This window comes from Chionomys nivalis, chromosome 1, assembly GCF_950005125.1.
Source record: "Chionomys nivalis chromosome 1, mChiNiv1.1, whole genome shotgun sequence".
Taxonomy (NCBI): Eukaryota; Metazoa; Chordata; class Mammalia; order Rodentia; family Cricetidae; genus Chionomys; species Chionomys nivalis.
The window spans coordinates 36685190-36704431 of NC_080086.1; the positions used below are offsets into that span (position 1 = coordinate 36685190).

Genomic DNA, 19242 nt, shown 5'->3' on the forward strand with positions numbered 1-19242 from the left:
ATCCTTTTACTTTTTATAAGCCAAGCCTGTTGTTTTGCCAAAACATGTTAAGGAGTGGAACTGAAGTGAGGAGATGCCAGTACCTGCCCACACAGCCTCCCAAGTCACTCCATAGAGCCCTAGCCCTTTGGAAACTGCATGAAAAACGCAGTTCCTTTCTTCTATGATACATATGAGAAAAAGGCTGAAAAGGACCTTTCTTATGCTGCTCAGCTCATAGAGAATGCATGGGAGTCTGTCGGCTTAAGGACAAACCTGGCTTCCTATGCTGCTTGATGCTCTCAGAGAAACAGAATACAACACATCACATAGCAGCCAGGGGCTCTTTGTAGCTTATGCCTCTGAGGATCACTTGGTAGGGGCTGCAATAAGTGAAATTATGACCGTAAGAGTTTAGGATTGGAAGGATAGCTCTATGTGACCGAGAGCAATAGTTCAATCCCTGGTGTCCACACAAGAAGGGAGTCGATGGAACACATTCATAGTATTACAGTGGCGAAATTTCCAAGAAAGGTGATTGGTGGGCACACTTGTAAGGCCAACACTTGATAGGCAGAGGCAGAAGAATTGCCACAAATTCAAGGCCAACCATATCTGCAATAGTGAATTCCAGGGCAGGTAAAGCTACATATTACAATCCTGCCTCAAACACCCAGCTATTACACTTTGTCAGTATCCTTTCAATTATGGTTTGCTTTCTTTCATTTTGAATTGGGGTCTCTCTAGTCCAGGCTGTTCTGGAGCTGGATAGATACATAGCTGAGGATGGCCTTGAACGCAGCCTCCTGCCTCTACTTGGTGGGTACTGGGATTAAAGACCTATACCACCATGCCCAGATTAAGGTTTGTTCTTGAAGCCAAACAGCCTTTGACAAAGCCCAAAGCAATGTGTAGCAGTTTCACTATGTGAGAAAGCCTAACACTCTTTCCAAAGCAGTGGCTCTCAACCTTCCTGCAACCTTTAATAGAGTTCCTGTTGTGGTGACCCCAACCCTAAAGTTATCTCACTGCTACTTCATATCTTTAATTTTGCTACTGTTATCAATTGTAATGTAAATATCTGATATGAAACCCCCCCAAAGGGGTCATAACCAACAGGTTGAGAACCACTGCTTTAAAGAAATTTAACAAAACGCAGAACCTGACAACTCCAACACCAGAATATCTTGCTTCCAGATCAAAACTAACAGGTGTGCAAAAAAAGGAGGCCAATATGGCTCAACCAGGAGTAGAAAAGATACATGGCTGGGGTCTTGGCTCAGTGGTAAAATGCTTGCCCAGAATTTGTGAGGACTTGGGTTCCATACTCAGATACAGGAGGAAAAGAGGCAGGGTGGGGAATGTATATAAGGCAAGAGATTTGAGTTGCTATGTAGGCTAGCTTAGACTACGTAGCAATACCATTTGGAAAAAAAAAAAAATAGACCTTGGAATTAGCAGCTAAGGACTTTTAAAACAGCTATTACATTTTCAAGAACATAAAGGAAAATGAACATAATGAGAAAAATATCTAAAAACTTAGTAAGTGGAATTTCTAGAATACACCCTGGTTGGAACTATACAGATTAAACAACACAGAAAGATACATAAATTTTAATACTCATTGGAAGGAAGCAAATAAGTATGGGAAAAGGCAATTGAGAAAATGAACTAATACATGACCTGTGGGGCAATACCATATGGTCTAGCCCGTGTACAGCTGGAGTTGTGATAGAGAAGGGCAAGGAAAGGAAAAGTGAAGGGGAAGAAATTTGAAGAGACAGCCAAGTATTTTTCCACAATTAAAATTAAAACCCTAGCTGGGCATGGTGGCACATTGCTTATAATCCCAATACTTGGGAGGCAGAGTCAGGTAGATCACTGTGAGTTACAGGTCAGCCTGGTCTACAGAGTGACTTCCAGAAAGAAAGAAAAAAACACAAAGAACAATAAAAACTAAATTAAAACCCCAATCCTCCACAACAATTGGGTACATTTATGGTGTTATAGCAGCAATTAGAGACATACTATAGTCACAAGAACAAGTAAAAATAGGCAAATTTTCATCAGAAATCATACAAAATAAAACTGGTGAAAGAAGACTCAGAGAATTCCATTCTTGCTAAAATAAAAATACCTTTAAAATAAAGATGTTAGCTTTCTGTTAGTATAACAAAATGCCTTAAATAAAAAGATTGGTCTTAGCTCACAACTTCAGGATATTTGGTTCAGGGTTCGTTGAGTCTGTTCCTTTGGCCTGTGGTTTACCACATCATGGTGGGCATTTATGGCAAAGGAAGAAGCAAGGAAAAAAAAGAGACAGCAACTGGGACCCCAATATCCTCTTCAAGGGCATATCCCCTCACTAGCTTAACCTTCCATTATACCACACCTCTCACCAGCATGACAGGTTGGCAAAAGCAGCCTTTTGCTAAAATTCAAAATCTGAACAAGATAATGTTCTAGCTTGGTGATGGCACATACTTGTAATCACAGGAGACAGGGTATAGAGGCAGGAAGATCAGAAGTCCAAGGCCAGTCCCAGCTACATAGCAAGTTCAAGTCCAGTGAGATACTGTCTTAATAATAAGCAGGGGCTAGAGCAAACCCACATAATAAAGCTGAAGAGATGGGGACAGGAGTATCCTAAGATCATGCTAGGTAGCCAGTCTAGCCAAACAGGCAAGCTACAGGTCCAGTGAGAGACCTTGTGTCACAAAATAAGGTGGAGGGATAGAGAGAGAGACAGCTTCAAGAGCACACATTGTTCTTGCAGACCAGACATCAGGCAGCTCATAACTCCTGTGATTCTAGCACCAGGGGATCAACACCTTCTGGCCTCTACAGGTGGAGGTACATAGACAGACAGACATACACATGATAAAAGATAATTTGGGGTGAAGAACAAAGGCAGGAAGCACCTGATGCCAGTCTCTAGTCTGTGTACATACCTGCACTACCCACATATACACTATCAAACCACATAGCGGGGTATAGTGACACATATCAATAATCACAGCTACTCAGGAGACAGGCCTCGGGAGGATCAAATGAGTCCGGGAGTTCAAACCAGCCTGAAGAAAAGAGCAAGAAGTTGTTCTTGTCTCCCCAGCCAAACAAGAAGAAAAGAGAACAGGAAGAAAAAGGGAAGTAGAGAAAGAAGGAAGGAAGGGAAGAAGAGAAGACAAGACAGTCCAACAGTGGCATATGCTAGAATCCCAGCTAAGGCAGAGAGACCACAAGGCTATATAATGAGACTAATCTCTAAATCAATAAGACCGGACTTTATTAGCTCCACTCTAAACACAAAGGGAGGAAATAATAAAAATGTTGAAAACATATTAGATACCAATCAAAAGAATCAAGTATCTGTTTCTGTCAAAACAAGTTTTAGAAGGAAAAATGCCACGGAGACACCAGAAGAAGATAAAAGGGTCAATTTGGGAAGGCCTAGCCATCCAAAACTGTCTGCACTAACAGGAGCTTCCAGACACATGGAGCAGGAACAACCACAAAGGAACCAGCTCCAATTTTAGTCTGACATTTCAGTCCTCATTCAGGAACAGAACAAAGAGCTCTTAGAGCTCAGTACATTTACAGAACACACAAATCGTTCTTGTACTTAACCCGACATACAGAACTTTCTACCCAGCAATGCTTCAGTGCATTCATTTGCTCCGGCAATATTAAAAAATACTCCTACAAAAAATACAATAATACAAAAATAAATAAAAAATACTCCTAAAAAAATACAATACTCCTACAAACAACTTATGGACCCTAAACCCCAACACATATGAAAATTAAACTCAAAGGGCTGGTGTTGGATCTCCCATCCCAGCTTTTCCCACTGCATGTGGCCAGCTAAGTTAAAGGATGTTTATTTAATCAGAAATGTGTCTCAGTGTACCTGTGGGAAGAATCTTTTAAACAAGAACTATTTAATTCAAATTAAAATAATGAAGGGGGATGCAGAGATGATGATGGACCAGCCTGACTCCATATTAAGATTAGAAGCCACCTTATTACAAAGTCAAAGTTCATTTTGGTTTTCTGTAAAACTTGGGTTTCATTATGTCTTAACCCACTTTTTGGAATTTGACATGTTCCACACCCTATAACCTAACCTCCACCCGGAAAATATGTTCTGCCAAGTCCTACATAACCAAAAAACACACTTCAAGGGGATAACCGTGTCTGACAGAATATGCTTGCTTAGCGAGGCAGTGGTCGCACAATGCCTTTAATCCTAGCACTCAGGAGGAAGAGGCAGGTAGATCTCTGTGAGTCTGAGGCCAGCCTGGTCTACAAAGTGAGTTCCAGGACAGGCCCCAAAGCTACAGAGAAACTCTGTCTTGGGGGTGGGGGAAGACAAATGTAACAAACAAATAAAGCTTACTTCAGATTCCAAAGCTACACAGAGAAAACCGGTCTCAAAAAAAAAACCCTAAACAAACAAGCAAGCTTGCATAATTTGAACAAAGAATTTGGGTAATGTTCTTTACTCTTGTTTGGTTGGACTGACAAGGACTTAGGGTCCAAGAGCACTGGTTGTTCTCCCAGAGGACCTAGGTTTGATTCCCACACCCACATGATGGCTCACAATGGCTCTTAACTTTTCTGGCCTCTGCAGGCACTGCATACATGTGACAAACACACACACACACGTAAGCAAAACACCCATACACATAAAAAGAGGCTAGAAATAGTTTTAAATCAAATTAAAATAATGAATACCTGTGGACCAACACATTCACCCAAGAGCAAGTTATAGGGTACTTATGTATTCTGGATCCCTTACCCCCAGCTTACTAGGCCCTATCTCTGTGATTTTATACAGTGAACCACAGCTGTAGTATGTTGACACTGACAAGAAAACACACCCTTTCCCCCTGGTTTTTCGAGACAGGGTTTCTCTGTAGCTTTGGAGCCTGTCCTGGAACTTGCTCTGTAGACCAGGCTGGTCTCGAACTCACAGAGATCCGCCTGCCTCTGCCTCCCGATTGCTGGGATTAAAGGCGTGCGCCACCATCGTCCCCCCCCCCGCCCCCCCCCCCCGGTTTTCGAAACAGCATTTCTCTGTGTAGCCCTGGCTGTCCTGGAATTGCTCTGTAGACCAGGTTAACCTCAAAATCAGAGATCCCCCTGCCTCTGCCTTCCAACTGCTGAGATTAAAGGTGTGCACCACAACCACCACCCAGATCAGAAAACAGCTTTTCATAGCTCTTCCTCTCCAGGTAGTTTAGCCCTTGTGACCCTGTCTGAAGGTGCTAAGGCAGGCAGATACTCAATGTCCTGCTATAGCCCCCACATGATGTTGTGATTCCCCTCTGTATGTGGTGAATAAAGGACTGCCTTGGGCCTGTGCAGGGCAGAATAGAGGAAGGTGGGGGTGGGATGGGGAACTAAATTGAATGCTGGGAGAAAGAAGGCTGAATCAGGAGAACCCATATAGCCCAGCCGAGACAGACGCAAAAACTTTGCTGGTAGACCACGTCCTTATGGTGATGCACAGATTAATAGATATGGGTTAAACTAAGATGTTAGAGTTAGCCAGTAAGAAGCTAGAACTAATGGGCCAAGCAGTGATTTAATTAATACAGTTTCTGTGTGGTTATTTTGGGTCTAAGCAGAGTAGAACTAGTTGGGGAAAACTAAACTGAATGCTGGGAGAAAGAAGGTGGAATCAGGAGAAGCCATGTAACCCCACCAAAGACAGATGCCAGAACTTTACCCAGTAAGCCACAGCCTGGTGGTGTGGAGATGGGTTAACTTAAGATATGAGTTAGCCAGAAATACACTTTAGCTATTGGCCAAACAGTATTGCAAATAATATGGTTTCTGTGTGATTATTTCGGGGCTGAGCAGCCAGGAACAAACAAGCAGCCTCCTGCAACACCCACATGTACACATAGAGCTATGCCTACAAACTCATATATACCACACACAAAAGAACAATTTTAACAATGAACTGTAATAAAACTTAATTGAAATATGTGAGCCATGTCTCTGTCATATATCTAGGCGCACACTTCCTAGAGTATGAGGCAGGAACATCACTTTAACCCAAGAATTTGAAGCCAGCCTACATATAGTACAGCTAAACCTTATCTCAAAACAAGAGGGGGGAAACGTAAATTACAGATAACCATACATATGAACAGCTTATTTCTAGACTTTCCCAAGTACTATTTCCAGATCATAGTTGACCCTAACTCAACCTCTGCAAAGGGAGACTCCTTAACAATATAAATATTTACACAGTTTACATTTTATTTTTCATTTTCTAAGATTTTTTTATTTTTAAATTACATGTATAAGTATGTGTCTGTGTTTGGGTATGTGCCCATGAACGCAAGCACTGACAGAGGCCAGAATGGGCACTGGATCCCCTGGAGCTGGAGTTACCCATGAGAAATGCTCTAGCCTAATTTTTGTTTGTTTGTTTTGTTTTGTTTTTCAAGACAGGGCTTCTCTAGAGCTTTAAAGCCTGTCTTGGAACTAGGTCTTGTAGACATCCTGGCCTCAAACTCAGACATCTACCTGCCTCTGCCTCTCGAGTGCTGGGATTAAAGGCATGTGCCGCCGCCACCACCCAGTGCAATATTTTTCCTTTTAAAAGTAGGTATTTTTCTGCGCTTACAAGATAGATCAGCAGGTTAAGGCACTTGCAGTCAAATCTTACATGAGTTTTTTAACCTGGGTCTCATCAGTGGGAGGAGACAAACAATCCTCAAATGCAACTGTCCTCTAACCACCACATGCTGCCAACACATGTAAACACACACACACAAATCCTTAAATTTTGAATATCTAATCTCAGTACTGAGAGAAGCCCCAGAACAATACACCTGATACAATCTCAAAACTGGTTCCCAAGCAGCAGATTACTTAGTGGAGAGAGGGGGAGAAAAAAAAAGCCTGAGGACCTGAGTGTGGATCCCCAGTGGTTCCATAAAAGCTGTGCAGGTGTGGCAGGCCACCTGAAATCCTACTGCCCAAGATGTGGGGCCAGGGTAGGGTATATATTATAAGGCCCATATTTCTACTTCGTATGGCGGTCAGAGTTTCAGGCCAGTTTGCACCTGCTACACAGGAGGTGGTCACCTGCCTTCCACACTGACGCTGTCCAAACAAAGGGTCAGGATATGCTAATTGTTGTTCTGCTCCTTCTTTGTACTTTGGAGGACGCCTGGGATAGAGATGTTAATTCAGCCTACGTGACAGAGCTGGCACACAGAGCAGGCATAAATAGGTGTGGACGTGACCTCAGATATTCTGGTCACCTAGGAAACAGAATGAATGCTAATGAACTTACCCCTCAGTTTATGTTCTGGTATAGAAGCTGTTTGGAGAATAAACACAGGTGAGAAATTTTCAGGATATCAATTTAGGATTTCATGAGGGATCACTGAAAAAACTCCCTCCCAATAAAATGATGTGAGTTGTGTATATATTCCCACGCCTGTCTGCTAGTCTGAGAAATAATTTATGGTTCAGGCTGGCACTGGACCCCGACAGTCCAGAGGACCCCTAACAGGCTGGCAAGCTAGACTAACTGAACTGGCAAGTTCTCAATTCAGTGAGAGAGACTGCCTCAGTAAATAACTAGAGAGCAATTGAGGAAGTCACCTAATATTAACCTCTGACCTCCACCAGCATGTGTACACAGTACAGGTAAAGGTGTGTGTGAGCCTGCATGAACACACAAGGCCCACTAATGGAGACCAATGCTTCTTAGGCACATGTTTGATTTGGGATCTGAGGAGGAAGTGGACACAATATACTTAAGGGATCTCAATGAAATAGAAAGTTATTTAAAACCGGGCCCATTTCAAAACCTAAACCTAGCTAGTCAGCTGAAAAACCACTGGATAGGATGAATAAATTCACTGAAAAGCCACCATGTAATTTGTGAGTTCATGTTAAAAAATGAGTCAACCCTAACTTCTAAAATGAGTAAAGAAATAGAAACCCGGGGCTGGAGAGATGGCTCAGTGGTTAAGAGCACTGACTGCTCTTCCAGAGGACCCGGGTTCAATTCCTAGCACCCACATGGCAGCTCACAACTGTCTGAAAATCCAGTTGCAGGGGATCTGACACCTTCACAACAATACACATAAAATAAAGTTAAATAAACCATAAAAAAATAATTAAAAAAAATAGAAACCCAAGTAATGATCTTGCCTTCTCTGTGCAAACTGCATATGCAGGTAATAATTACAAATGCACTCAGAAGGCAGTAACTATGTCTGGACTAGGCAGTTATCTGTGGTAGTTAGACCCATTCCGTACAAAGTCTTGGGGAACTTGAACAATGTTCAGTGACACTGCCAGAGCCCACAGGTAAATCTTGTTCTTAAAACATCACAAAAAGCAGGGCAGTGGGACGGGGGAGGGAGGCCAGACGGTGGTGCACGCCTTTAATCCTAGCACTCGGGAGGCAGAGGCAGACAGATCTTTGTGAGTTCGAAGTCAGTTTGGTCTATAAGAGCTAGTTCCAGGACAGGCTCCAAAGCTACAGAGAAACCCTATCTCAAAAAACAAACAAACAAACAACAACAACAAATTAACAAAAAGAGTGCTGGAGAGGCAGCTTACTTGTTAAGCGCATATAGCTCTTCCAAAGGACAAGAGTTCAGTTCCCAGCACCCACATCAGATGGTTCACAACTGCCTGTAACTCCAGTTCTAAGGGAATCGAATACCTCTACCTTCCACAGCCTCCCTTCCCACAGCCTGTGTCCTCACAGGGAGGCCATCACTACAGTGGGTGTCGAGGGAATACTGGGACACCTGCTTCCAGGAGAGAACAGTCTGACTCCCATTCTTGAAGCTGACACATTGATTTTGGTCACAATCAAACAATGGAAAAAGGACTCAGCAGTTAAGAGCACTGGCTCTTCTTACTAGAGGTCTTGAGTTCAATTCCCAGCACCCACATTTTGGTTCACAACAGTTTATAACTGGTCCCATGAGATTCGATGACCTCTTCCAGTGTACAGACATACATGCAGACAAAATACCCACATACATAAATCATTAAAAGTCAGGGCGCGGGGATGTTGTAGGGAAGCCACTTGTCCTTCCTGGAGTCATACAGTCTTCCCCAAGTCCTGTTGCTAGGATGGAATTGAATGTCCTGGCCCCTGCTCTCTTCCACAGCTGTGCCATCTCCCTCCATACTTCTTCCATCACCAGACCTTCCTCCCTGCTAACCTACACTCTGGATGCCAAGGTATGTCACTAGAGGGGGCCAGCTCTGTCCCTAGATAGCCAGCAACTTGTGTGTTTGCTCACTTGTGGCCTTATCTAAAGTCAACACCAGCACCTCCTGCCTCCAGAGGCTTCCAGGGGCCAAGTGGACAAGCCTCATGTCTCAGCCAATGCCTGGTCACCATGCATAGGCTTTCTGTCCTCATGGATTAGGTGTTTCCTCCATCTTCAGCCCCTCTGGGCCCCAGCACCAAATGGTTTCTAAGTTCAGGTAGGTGACAGGGCTATGAAGGTGTCTGGTAATAATGTTGGGCTAGGACTAAACATAGAATTTCAGCTACCCCTGCCAGATGGTCTTTTTCTCAGAGGTGCAACCCAGCCCATGCCTCACCTGTCCCTAGAGTTCCCATAAGGGCCCAATCTTCTCAAGACTACCTAGGAGGTCAGGATGTCATGGGGCCCATTTGTTCTGCTGTCAATGCCGCACTAACTAACTGGTCATCCACCCAGAGTTGCCCTATTGATGCAATGCCACTATCACTGTGGCAGCAGGGACAGCAAAGCAGTGCTTCAGGAGTTAGATGGCACAGGCCATCCTATTTTTCTCTTTCTTTCTTTCTTTCTTTTTTTTTTTTTTTTATTGTTCTATTTTCCGAGACAAGGTTTCTCTGTGTAGACTTGGTTATCCTGGAGGAACTCACTACATAGATCAGGCTGGTCTTGAATTGAGAGATCTACTTGCCTCCCCTTCCTTAGTGCTGGGATCTTAAGAGCATTACAGAAGAGTATCCAACTACATAAAGTCCTCTAGAAGTGGCAAGTCCTAGAGCCAATAAAATTTGGCATATGTGTGTCACAACCATAGGCATGGTTCAGCAAAGCTGCCTCCTGCAGGCCACATTATCAGTTATAAAGTAGTGCCAATCCTACCCTGTCACTCGATCTTCAAAGAGCTAGCAGGCAAGGGGAGAGGATCCTTGTGGGAAAGTTTCTAAGAACTATCCCATTAAAGTTAGACTGCAGGACTAACACCAGGTCCATCTCATCTGCTCCTCCACATGGGCATCCCTTGTCCTAGGGCCTTGATACCTGCCAGAGGACAGAGAGGCGAGCTGCCAGGTTAGCAAACACCGGACTGGACTGGGGTATGGCTCAGTGAAAAATGCCTACCAAGTACAAGGCTCCGGGAACTATGCCTAACCGTCTAAAACAAAAACCATCAGTAAGACCAAACAGTCACCTTTTACCACACAGAAGACCAATAAAGCATGGCTACCAGGTGAGTGTCCCCCACGCTCACTCCCTAAGGAGGACAGTTCAGCCCTTCTTGGGGAACACCCCAGAAGCGAGCATCTATGTGATCTTGTGAAGACAACAGCTCAGTGGCAGGGCAAAGCTGAACAAAATCTTAAAGCTCTCCTGATGGCAACACCAACTCATATGGAAGGGGGCAAGCCACGGTCATACCACAACTAAGCCAGACCTCAGAGTTCCTAATCTGCCAAAACCCTCTACCAGTGCCAAGCCCACATGGATACCACGGAGACATCAGGAGCTGGTGCCCCACCAGAAGCCAACTGGGTACCTCTGAGGGCACCTGACTGCCACTGTTGTTCTTCAACAGTGGAGAGAAGAGTATTTAGTTCCCATGGAATGCAATACTGCCCACGCAAAGTAGACAGCCTCGGACATGAGGCTGCCGGATCCAAACAAACAAAGGCTTCCTATATAAGGAACAGCCAGGCAGCAGGCACCACAACCCCAGGCATCCCAGGTAGGCTCTCTGCTGTGTGTTTGTTTGTGTATGTGTGCTCACAGAGGTCTAAATTTCTCACTACTGGCCATTCACTTACTTTCTCTGAGTGTCAGTGAGCTCAACGAACAAAGGGGACAGTGGCCAACCTGTCTGGCTGCCGAAACAAAGCTGGATAAAGAACTAATGAGCTCCATCAGGCTTCTGAGGGCTTAGGACAAGCACACTGGGATGGACGCCACGGCCTTCCAGCATACCATGCTCTGCCTCAACAGTTTAGAAAAGGCAGAACTCAGTCTTCTGCTCTCCCAGCCTTTTAAGAAGCCTTGCATCACTCAGTAGTCCCTACCCCAGGTTCTACCACCCTTCCTTCTAGAAGTTTGCTGGGTTCTAACCCGAACAAAATCTAAGACATATCATGCAGATGAGGTATGCTAACAGAAGACCCTCTCTTCCCAGGGCCAGCTGTCCCCACCACCAAAGCTATGCCGTCTTCAGGGACCATCTGCAGTCTGCTACTCCTCAGTGTTCTCTGGATGGATGTGGCCATGGCAGGCTCCAGCTTCCTTAGCCCAGAGCATCAGAAGGCCCAGGTAAGTCTGTCTCAACAAGCCCCATACTCATCCTGACCTGGGAACTGTTCCAGCCCTATGACCAGCAGCAGGGCCTCCATCTCTCTGGGCTTCAAACCTTCTCACAGCATAAAGGAGGCCTCTGGATGTGACCCAACTCTGCTTTCAGGACATACAGATTGAAGACCCTAAATAGAAAAACTCATTCAAGCATGGTAGTGCACACTGTAATTCGAACAATGGGAGATGAAGGCAGACGAGTATCAAGTTCAAGGCCAGCCTGGGCTACATGGCTATAGGGAGACTCTTACCTTAAAAAAACTAAAACCAATTTTAAATTTTAAGAAAAATAAAGAGACCTTTTCTTTTCTAGCAAAGAAAAGAATCAAAGAAGCCACCGGCGAAACTGCAGCCACGATCTCTGGAAGGCTGGCTCCAGCCAGAAGGCAGAGGACAGGCAGAGGGGACAGAGGAGGAACTGGAGATCCGGGTTGGTACACAGGCACCAGTAGGTTCTTGTAGCAGTAAAGGGAGTTGGGAGGAGAGGGGAGAATAAGCTAAACACATATGGGTTTCCAAGCTATTCAAGAATTAGAGCCCAGCAACAACAGCTCCACAAGGTGTTCAGGGTCTCTGGCCCAAGAGCAAAATGTCCACAGGTACTACGCTGCAAAGGTAGCAAGGGAGCAGCCACCAACAGCAAAGATATCAGCAGATTCCAGGGGGTCACAAAGAGCCAGGAAGCACAGATGGAGAAACAGAGACAGAAGGAGGCCTGCCTATCCAGGGGTCTCTCAGGCCTGCCCTGGTTATGGAGAGTGGGTGGGCTGCTTGTGCAGGCTGGCTAGCTCACATACCTGTAGCCTAATGGAGTCAGTTTTGCTCTGAAAAATTTTGCATGGCATAAGGAAAAACCACAAACAGTCCAAGGATTGGGAGAAGGGAATAAAGGAACCCAAAGGTACCTCTCAGCAGTTCACCTCGGATTCCCCTGGGAACCATTAAGTAGAACTTGGCAATGCCAGTCCCTATACTGTGTGTCTAACATGCAATTTCATCTTTAAACACAGCAACCATGACTAACTGGGCAGCAGGGAGCACAACCTAGGGCTTCACAATTGCTAGGCATGTGCTTTGCCAAGGGCTACATCCCCAGCCCTGTTCTACTGTTTTCTTGAATTACTTACTCTCTACAAAACTTTGTAAGCTAAGCAAGGCTGGCATCATTTGCTAAATTCTGTAGATAAGAAACACAAACTGAAAGGTGAATTCACTTACCCAAGGCTATTAAGCCAGGGTTTTCCTCCCCGAGTCCTCCTCTCTGGTCAAGGGCAAATGCCAATATCCTCAAACACCTGGTCTCTGATCCTCTCTGGAGCCTGAATATCTTCTCAAACCCTTGCTCCACAGGAAGCATGAACTTTAAAACTAACTCCTCTTTCTCCTCAAGGCCTTCACTAAAATGGCATGGACAGTCTTGAGACAACCAGGTCCATACTTGGCAGGTGGCTACCCAGGTCATAAGAGTCCTACACTTAGTTCTTGTCTTTTTTTTTTTTTCGGTGGCTGGAGAGACAGCCGTGGGTGCTGGGAACCGAACTCTTATATTTTTGGTTGTGAGCCTAGCCTTTAACGGCTGAGCCATCTCTCCAGCCTACACTTAGTTCTTATAGGGAAGAAATCTTAGCACAGATCCAGGATTAACATTTCCTAGTTCCTATGATTCTCACCAGGAGAGAATCATAGCCTACATAGCAACATAGGCACAGACGGAGAGGTCTGTAGCATGATAGGCACAGAATATGGCCACTGCCTACCCTCCTATTTGAGGCTCCATCTCTCCTCAAAAGTTTTCTCCCCAAAATCAGGTCTGTAGACAGAACGCCAACTACCTCCACCACATTAAATAGATGGACCCTGAATCAAGAAGGGGTTTTTCCATGTTGCATGAGAACCAAATGCTGCCACCTCTCACACGCCTTTATCAGTCCTAAGGGTGTCAGCCCTGGCAGCACCCCTAAAGGATGTGTGGTTTTCTTCTGTGATGGTTAGATCATCTGACCAGCTTGCACAGACAATCGAGTTTGAGAAGAAAAACTAGCAGTTGCTAAGGAGAAAGCTAGAAGGGTCCCAGGTCTATAAGTCACAGCACCCCCATCCATGCTGTTCCTGACTCCTAGTTCCTACAGGTCAAACAACCTGAGAAACAGGCACCATCCACCTGGTGCCTAGCAGCCTCAAGCAAGGACTTGGAGCTAGACAGAGTTCAGAGTCCTGCTTTCTAAATCCTTGGATATCACCTCCATCTGTGACACAGGGAGGTCATCCGGGCTCTCTGAGCTTCCGCCCTAAGACAGGGAGAGTGCCAGACCAGATAGCACTCTTCTCTGGCTCTAAGATTACGTTCACAGACCACTCAGATACCCAGACGACCAACATGGCCAGGTCTCCCTGGGGAAAGGTAGGTGTTTGGGGCACGGCAGGCAGGATGAGACTCAGATGCTCCCAACCCTACCTCCTAGTTCAACGCTCCTTTCGACGTTGGCATCAAGCTGTCAGGAGCTCAGTACCAACAGCATGGCCAGGCCCTGGGGAAGTTTCTTCAGGACATTCTCTGGGAAGAGGTCAAAGGTGAGTCAAACTGAAATGGAGGTTAACTTATTTTATGAGTGACACAAATTTTCTTTCCTAACTCTACTCTCGAGCATTTTCTAATCTTCCTCACTACCTGTGGGAAAGGGTGCTAAGCTGGTATGTGTGGCAGCCCAGGAGGGCTGGAGCACCAGGTCCATCTGCAACAGCCCTGAGAACCAGAAACTAGTGTGTTAGCTAGCTGCTGGGCCCACCCGAGCCTCCGTTCTTTCACTGTGAGGTAGGGCTGATTCCTATTTCCAGCACTTTACATTATCTGCCTTTGAAATATTTCATTTCACAATGTAACTTCATGAAGGGAATCTGCCACAGTGGCACTGAAAATGCTAGGAGACACATATCTTAAGTTTTGGTTTTAGTTTGTTTAAAGTTTTTTAAAGACACGGTTTCTCTGTGTAACAGCCCTGACTGTCCCAGAACCCAGAAATCCGCCCACCTTAACCTCTTAAGTGCTGGGATTAAAGGCGTGCAATAACACGCCCAGCTATATCTTAGGTTTTCTGTGTGGTGACGGAGTGAAATCCAAGGCCTCGTACATGCTAGACAAGCACACTACCACCGAACTGCATCCCTTGTTTTCAGTATACCCAACTTCTCCATGGCTGAGAAAACATTCTCTCCCTAAGTACTTTCTCACAAATATGGCAATCACATATCTCACCATACAGATGAGGAAAGCGAGATTTGGGGATAAAAGGACACTTACCCAAGAGCACACAGTCCACAAATGCCATCTTCCAAGTCCAATAGTCCCCACCCCATCACCACACACTTGCTCCCAGCATACCAAGGAAAGCAAATCTGATGACCCGAGCAAGATGGTGAACCTGAAGACTGACTTGACCTCTTGCTTTCCATCCAGAAGCACCAGCTGACAAGTGACTGCTGACAAGACTCACCCCTGTGATTTTCTCCTGAGCAAGAACTCACACCCAGCCTTACGCTCCTCTGCAACTCCTGGCACTCTCCTACTGCCTTAAGAATAAAAGCTCAAGCTGTGCACTAAATGCTCAAAATATTGTTTTTTTCATCCACATGGTAAAGTTCACATTTACTTAAAAATTATTGAAACAATGCTTAAAGTTTATGACCCATGAGAAAAGGAAAAAAAAAAGAAAAAACAAAACAGCAAGGCAGGAGCATGCTTGAAAACCAAAGGAAACCTTGCTCATTCCAGCAGTAAAACAGGAAGAATGTAAGACAGAAGTTCTATTGGAGGCCACAAACACAGTTTACCACACAGCAGAGCTTCCTGAGTAATTAAGAGCTACACTGGGGGCTTCAGAAGAGCCACCAATGGCTGCATTCATAAAGATAGCAGTTGACAGTATCAGAATCAACACACTCAAGAACTGTCTGAGGTGATCAGAATGGGTGCATGGCAATGGCTCTCGACCAGACTAGGTAACCACATTCTCTACTCTTCAACTCCTGGAGAAAGCAAATGTCCCATGTGCTCAAGGCTGGCCACCACCTGATACTAGGTAGATGTCCAAAACAGTACCCAAACTCCAGCTCACAGCTCAAGAGCCTTGATCCCCACATCCTACCACTGTAATTCCAGTTGAAACACTAAGAATATTACACCTAATGCAAATCTTTAGACCATGTCCCAAAGTCCAGTGACATTAGATGAGAGCCGTTAACTAAAGCAAGAGCCCAGCGATAAGCTCCAAATTCCTTGTGCAGTCCAGTGAGCACTTAGGATAAATAGGGAGGAGATCGGTGTTGCTCAGCCAAGGCAACACTACCGCAGCAGGAACCGTGGACCTCTCCTCAAGAGAAGCCTTTGCCGCCCAGAACCCAAGGCATGAGACAACCAGGGCTGAGCACACTTGGAAGGCACTGTGAAATCTAAGCACATCCCTGCCAAGGAGCTGTGATGACTCTCTCCACTGCCATCTGGAAACTCCTTACAAATGGATGTTCAACCCCAATCCAGTCCTTCTTCACAGAATACTGAAGTCCCCAAGCAGCCAGGCATGGTGGCTCACACCTTTCAGTGCTTTCCCAGCACTCAGGAGGTAGAGGCAGGCAGATCTCTGTGAGTTTAAAGCCAGGATGGTCTACAAAGCGAGTTCCAGGACAGTCAGGACTGCACAGAGAAACCCTGTTTCAAAAAACCAAAAAACAACCAAACAACAATAAGAAAGCCCCCAAGCTATGACTTGCTTAGAAGTCTCAGGATCCTGTTCAAAGCACAGCACACAAAGCCAGGTGGCTGTGGGGCCCTTGGCAAACCTGGAAACGAGACACACAGATGTCCACTGTGCTGCTCAGTTTCTGCCAACTTGACACAAGCTATTAATCATCTGGGAAGAAGGACCTCACTGAGAAAATGCCTCCATCAGATTTCTTGTTAATCAAGTTTGTGGGGTATTTTTTTGGTTAATGATTAATGTGGGAAGGCTCATCCCACTTTAAGAAGTGCCACCCCTAGGCAGGTGGGGGTGTTATAAGAAAGCAGGCTGAACAAGCAAGAACAAGCAAGCTAGTAAGCAGGATTCCTCCATGGTCTCTACCTGAGTTCCTATCCTGGCTCTCAGCGGTAGACCATACCCTGTAAGCTAAAATAAGCACCTCCCCGCTACCCTTTGCTTTGGTCAAAGTTTTATATCCTAGCAATAGCAAATCTAATGCGTTCAGCTTCTCTCATTTTCCCTCCCCTGTCTTTGCAACACTCACTAGTATCAATTAGGTCTACCCCTAAGATATGCAACAGCACCAACACCCTGCACCCTTTCTACCAACAGCACCTAGTGCAGGACAATTGTCTATATTCTGACAATTATGTTTTAAATAAACGCTGATTGGCCAGTAGCCAGACAGGAAGAAGAGGCAGGTCAAGAAAAACAGGAGAATTCTGGGAAGAAGGAAGCTCTGTCTGCAGTCCTGTCCAGACACAGAAGAAACAAGATGTGACTACACCGCTGAAAAAGGAACTGAGCCATGTGGCTAACACAGATAAGAATAATGGGCTAATGTAAGTTTTAAGAGTTAATAAGAAGCCTGAGCTAATGGGCCAATCCGTTTTTGATTAATGTAGACTCTCTGTGTGACTTCTTTGGGACTTAACGACTATGGGAACCAAGCAGGACAGAAACCTCAGACAACAGGCGAATGATTTTTGTCACAAGTAACCACTGTAACATACTGGAGAGCAGACATAAAGGAAAGGAGGCTTAGCAAATGGAGAAAAAGAACTTGATTGGAACAATTTTCACAAGATGCTTCTCTTACTAAAAATGACTACTTACTTCTCTTTCTCCTGCCTGTGCCCTGTAGTCATTCCTTCAAAAAGCAGATGCTGAGCACACTCTGGCCAAACACTACCTACCAGGAGGATCAGTGTGGACATGGGATGAATATGAATACCAGCTGTACAATCCACATCAAGACCCTGCACTTTCCTGGCTCCTCCCTGCCAAGGTCACTGCAAAACTTAACCCAGCATCTGGCACAGGGTGCCCGAAGAACAAACACACAATTACCCTAATAGCTACCATTCCATGATCCTACTGTGAACATTCAAACAGATGAGTTTTATTTCTGTTCATTTTCACAGCAAGTCTACTTATGAAAGAACTCAGCTAAATAAAGTAACTCTCCCAAAGTCAAACAACAAATACCTCAAGAGACCCATGGCCAGAGTCTCGGACTTGAGGAATGTTGCTTTTCCATCTTAACTCTCCCCCACTGGCCCAACTGCCAGGGATTCAGGGTTTCATAAGAGTTTTCCGTGCTAGGGTAAACCCAGGGCCTGTGTATGCTAAACAATCACTCTACTGGGGAGGTATGCCCCCTCCTTTTGTTTTTCATTTTCCTTGACAGCTCATCAAGAGACCCTGGTTAGGAAAGGACAACTTCAAGTCAACAATTGGCAGAAATAAAATGTATTCAAGCACATGGTTAGGGTACACAGTACAAGAAAACAATCTTTCTAAACACATTCCCACATCCATTTTCTTCTTCTTCTTCTCTGTTCATGGTGGTTGTTTCCTTGCTAAGTCATTCATGGCTGATGGCTTTGAACTGTCAACCCTCTTGTCTCTGCCTTCCAAATGCTGGGACTGCAAGCACGTACCACAGTGTCCAGGTCCCTAGCTTAGTTTTTTTCTTTTCTGGGGGGACAGGTTTCAAGACAGAGCTTCTCTGTGTAGTCTTGGCTGTCCTGGAACTCATTCTGTAGACCAGGCTGGCCTTGAACTCAGAGATCCACCTGCCTCTGCTTCCTGAGTGCTGAGATTAAAGGTGTGTGTCACCACCATTGGGCTAGGTCAGTTTTCTTTAGCCCACTCTTAACTTAACGATTCCACTAACTTAAGAATCCCTGACGTAGGTAGCCTATATCTCTAGAAGAAACATGGTAATTTCAAGAGGAAAAAAAAATTCTCCTTTAAGAGAAAACTGCTTTATAATTAACATAACAGCACATGTATCTACCTCACTTTCCATATACTTAAAGCTACATGCTCAAAAAGTCTAACAAGCACCAAAGGAGAGGGCAAACACACACACACAACAGCCTCCCTCCTTCAATCTGAACACTCAAACATTAGAGATAAACAGCCAAAGACCAATTATCATCCCTGACAGTTTGTCAAGCCCCTAAAAACAAATGAAAAATGCAGAAGAGCTGTAGAAGAAAGGAACAACAACCAGAACCAGACAGGAAGACAAAGCCAGGAAACTTGATACAAATTTGTGATCTATAATCCATGACAATCATCTGACTTTGTGTGCAGAAACAGGGGGAAGGGGACCTGCCTATCTCGTGTGTGTATGTGTATGTATATATCTCGCCTTCATTTCCAAGTTAAGTTCAAGGACAGCTCAGCACAGGCTAAGGTGGAGTTCTGGGTAAAGAACTTGTTTATTAGCACAAGCAAGGAAAGGTCTAGGTCAATCCCAACACCATGAACCCAGGAAAGCCCCACAAAAAAATACCTTAATAGGGGCTGAAGATATAATTCAGTGGTTAAGTACACTGGCTGCACTTTCAGAGGATCTGGCTCAATTTCCAGCACCAACATGGTAGCTGAGTCCCAGGAAATTCAACGCCCTCTTCTGG

General features: G+C 45.0%; 1 protein-coding gene across 2 annotated transcripts; it reads left to right on the forward strand.

The window, feature by feature from the left end:
• Positions 1-11432: 11432 nt before the first annotated feature.
• On the forward strand, positions 11433-15053 carry Ghrl (ghrelin and obestatin prepropeptide). 2 transcript variants are annotated; one of them, XM_057783865.1, is made up of 4 exons: positions 11433-11540; positions 11893-12009; positions 14042-14150; positions 15034-15053. In XM_057783865.1, the coding sequence occupies exons 1-4, from the start codon at positions 11433-11435 to the stop codon at positions 15051-15053; spliced, it is 354 nt and encodes a 117-aa protein (XP_057639848.1). The 2 variants fall into 2 exon arrangements, with proteins under 2 accessions (XP_057639848.1, XP_057639856.1); XM_057783873.1 differs by lacking the exon at positions 11893-12009.
• The last annotated feature ends 4189 nt before the right edge of the window (positions 15054-19242 follow it).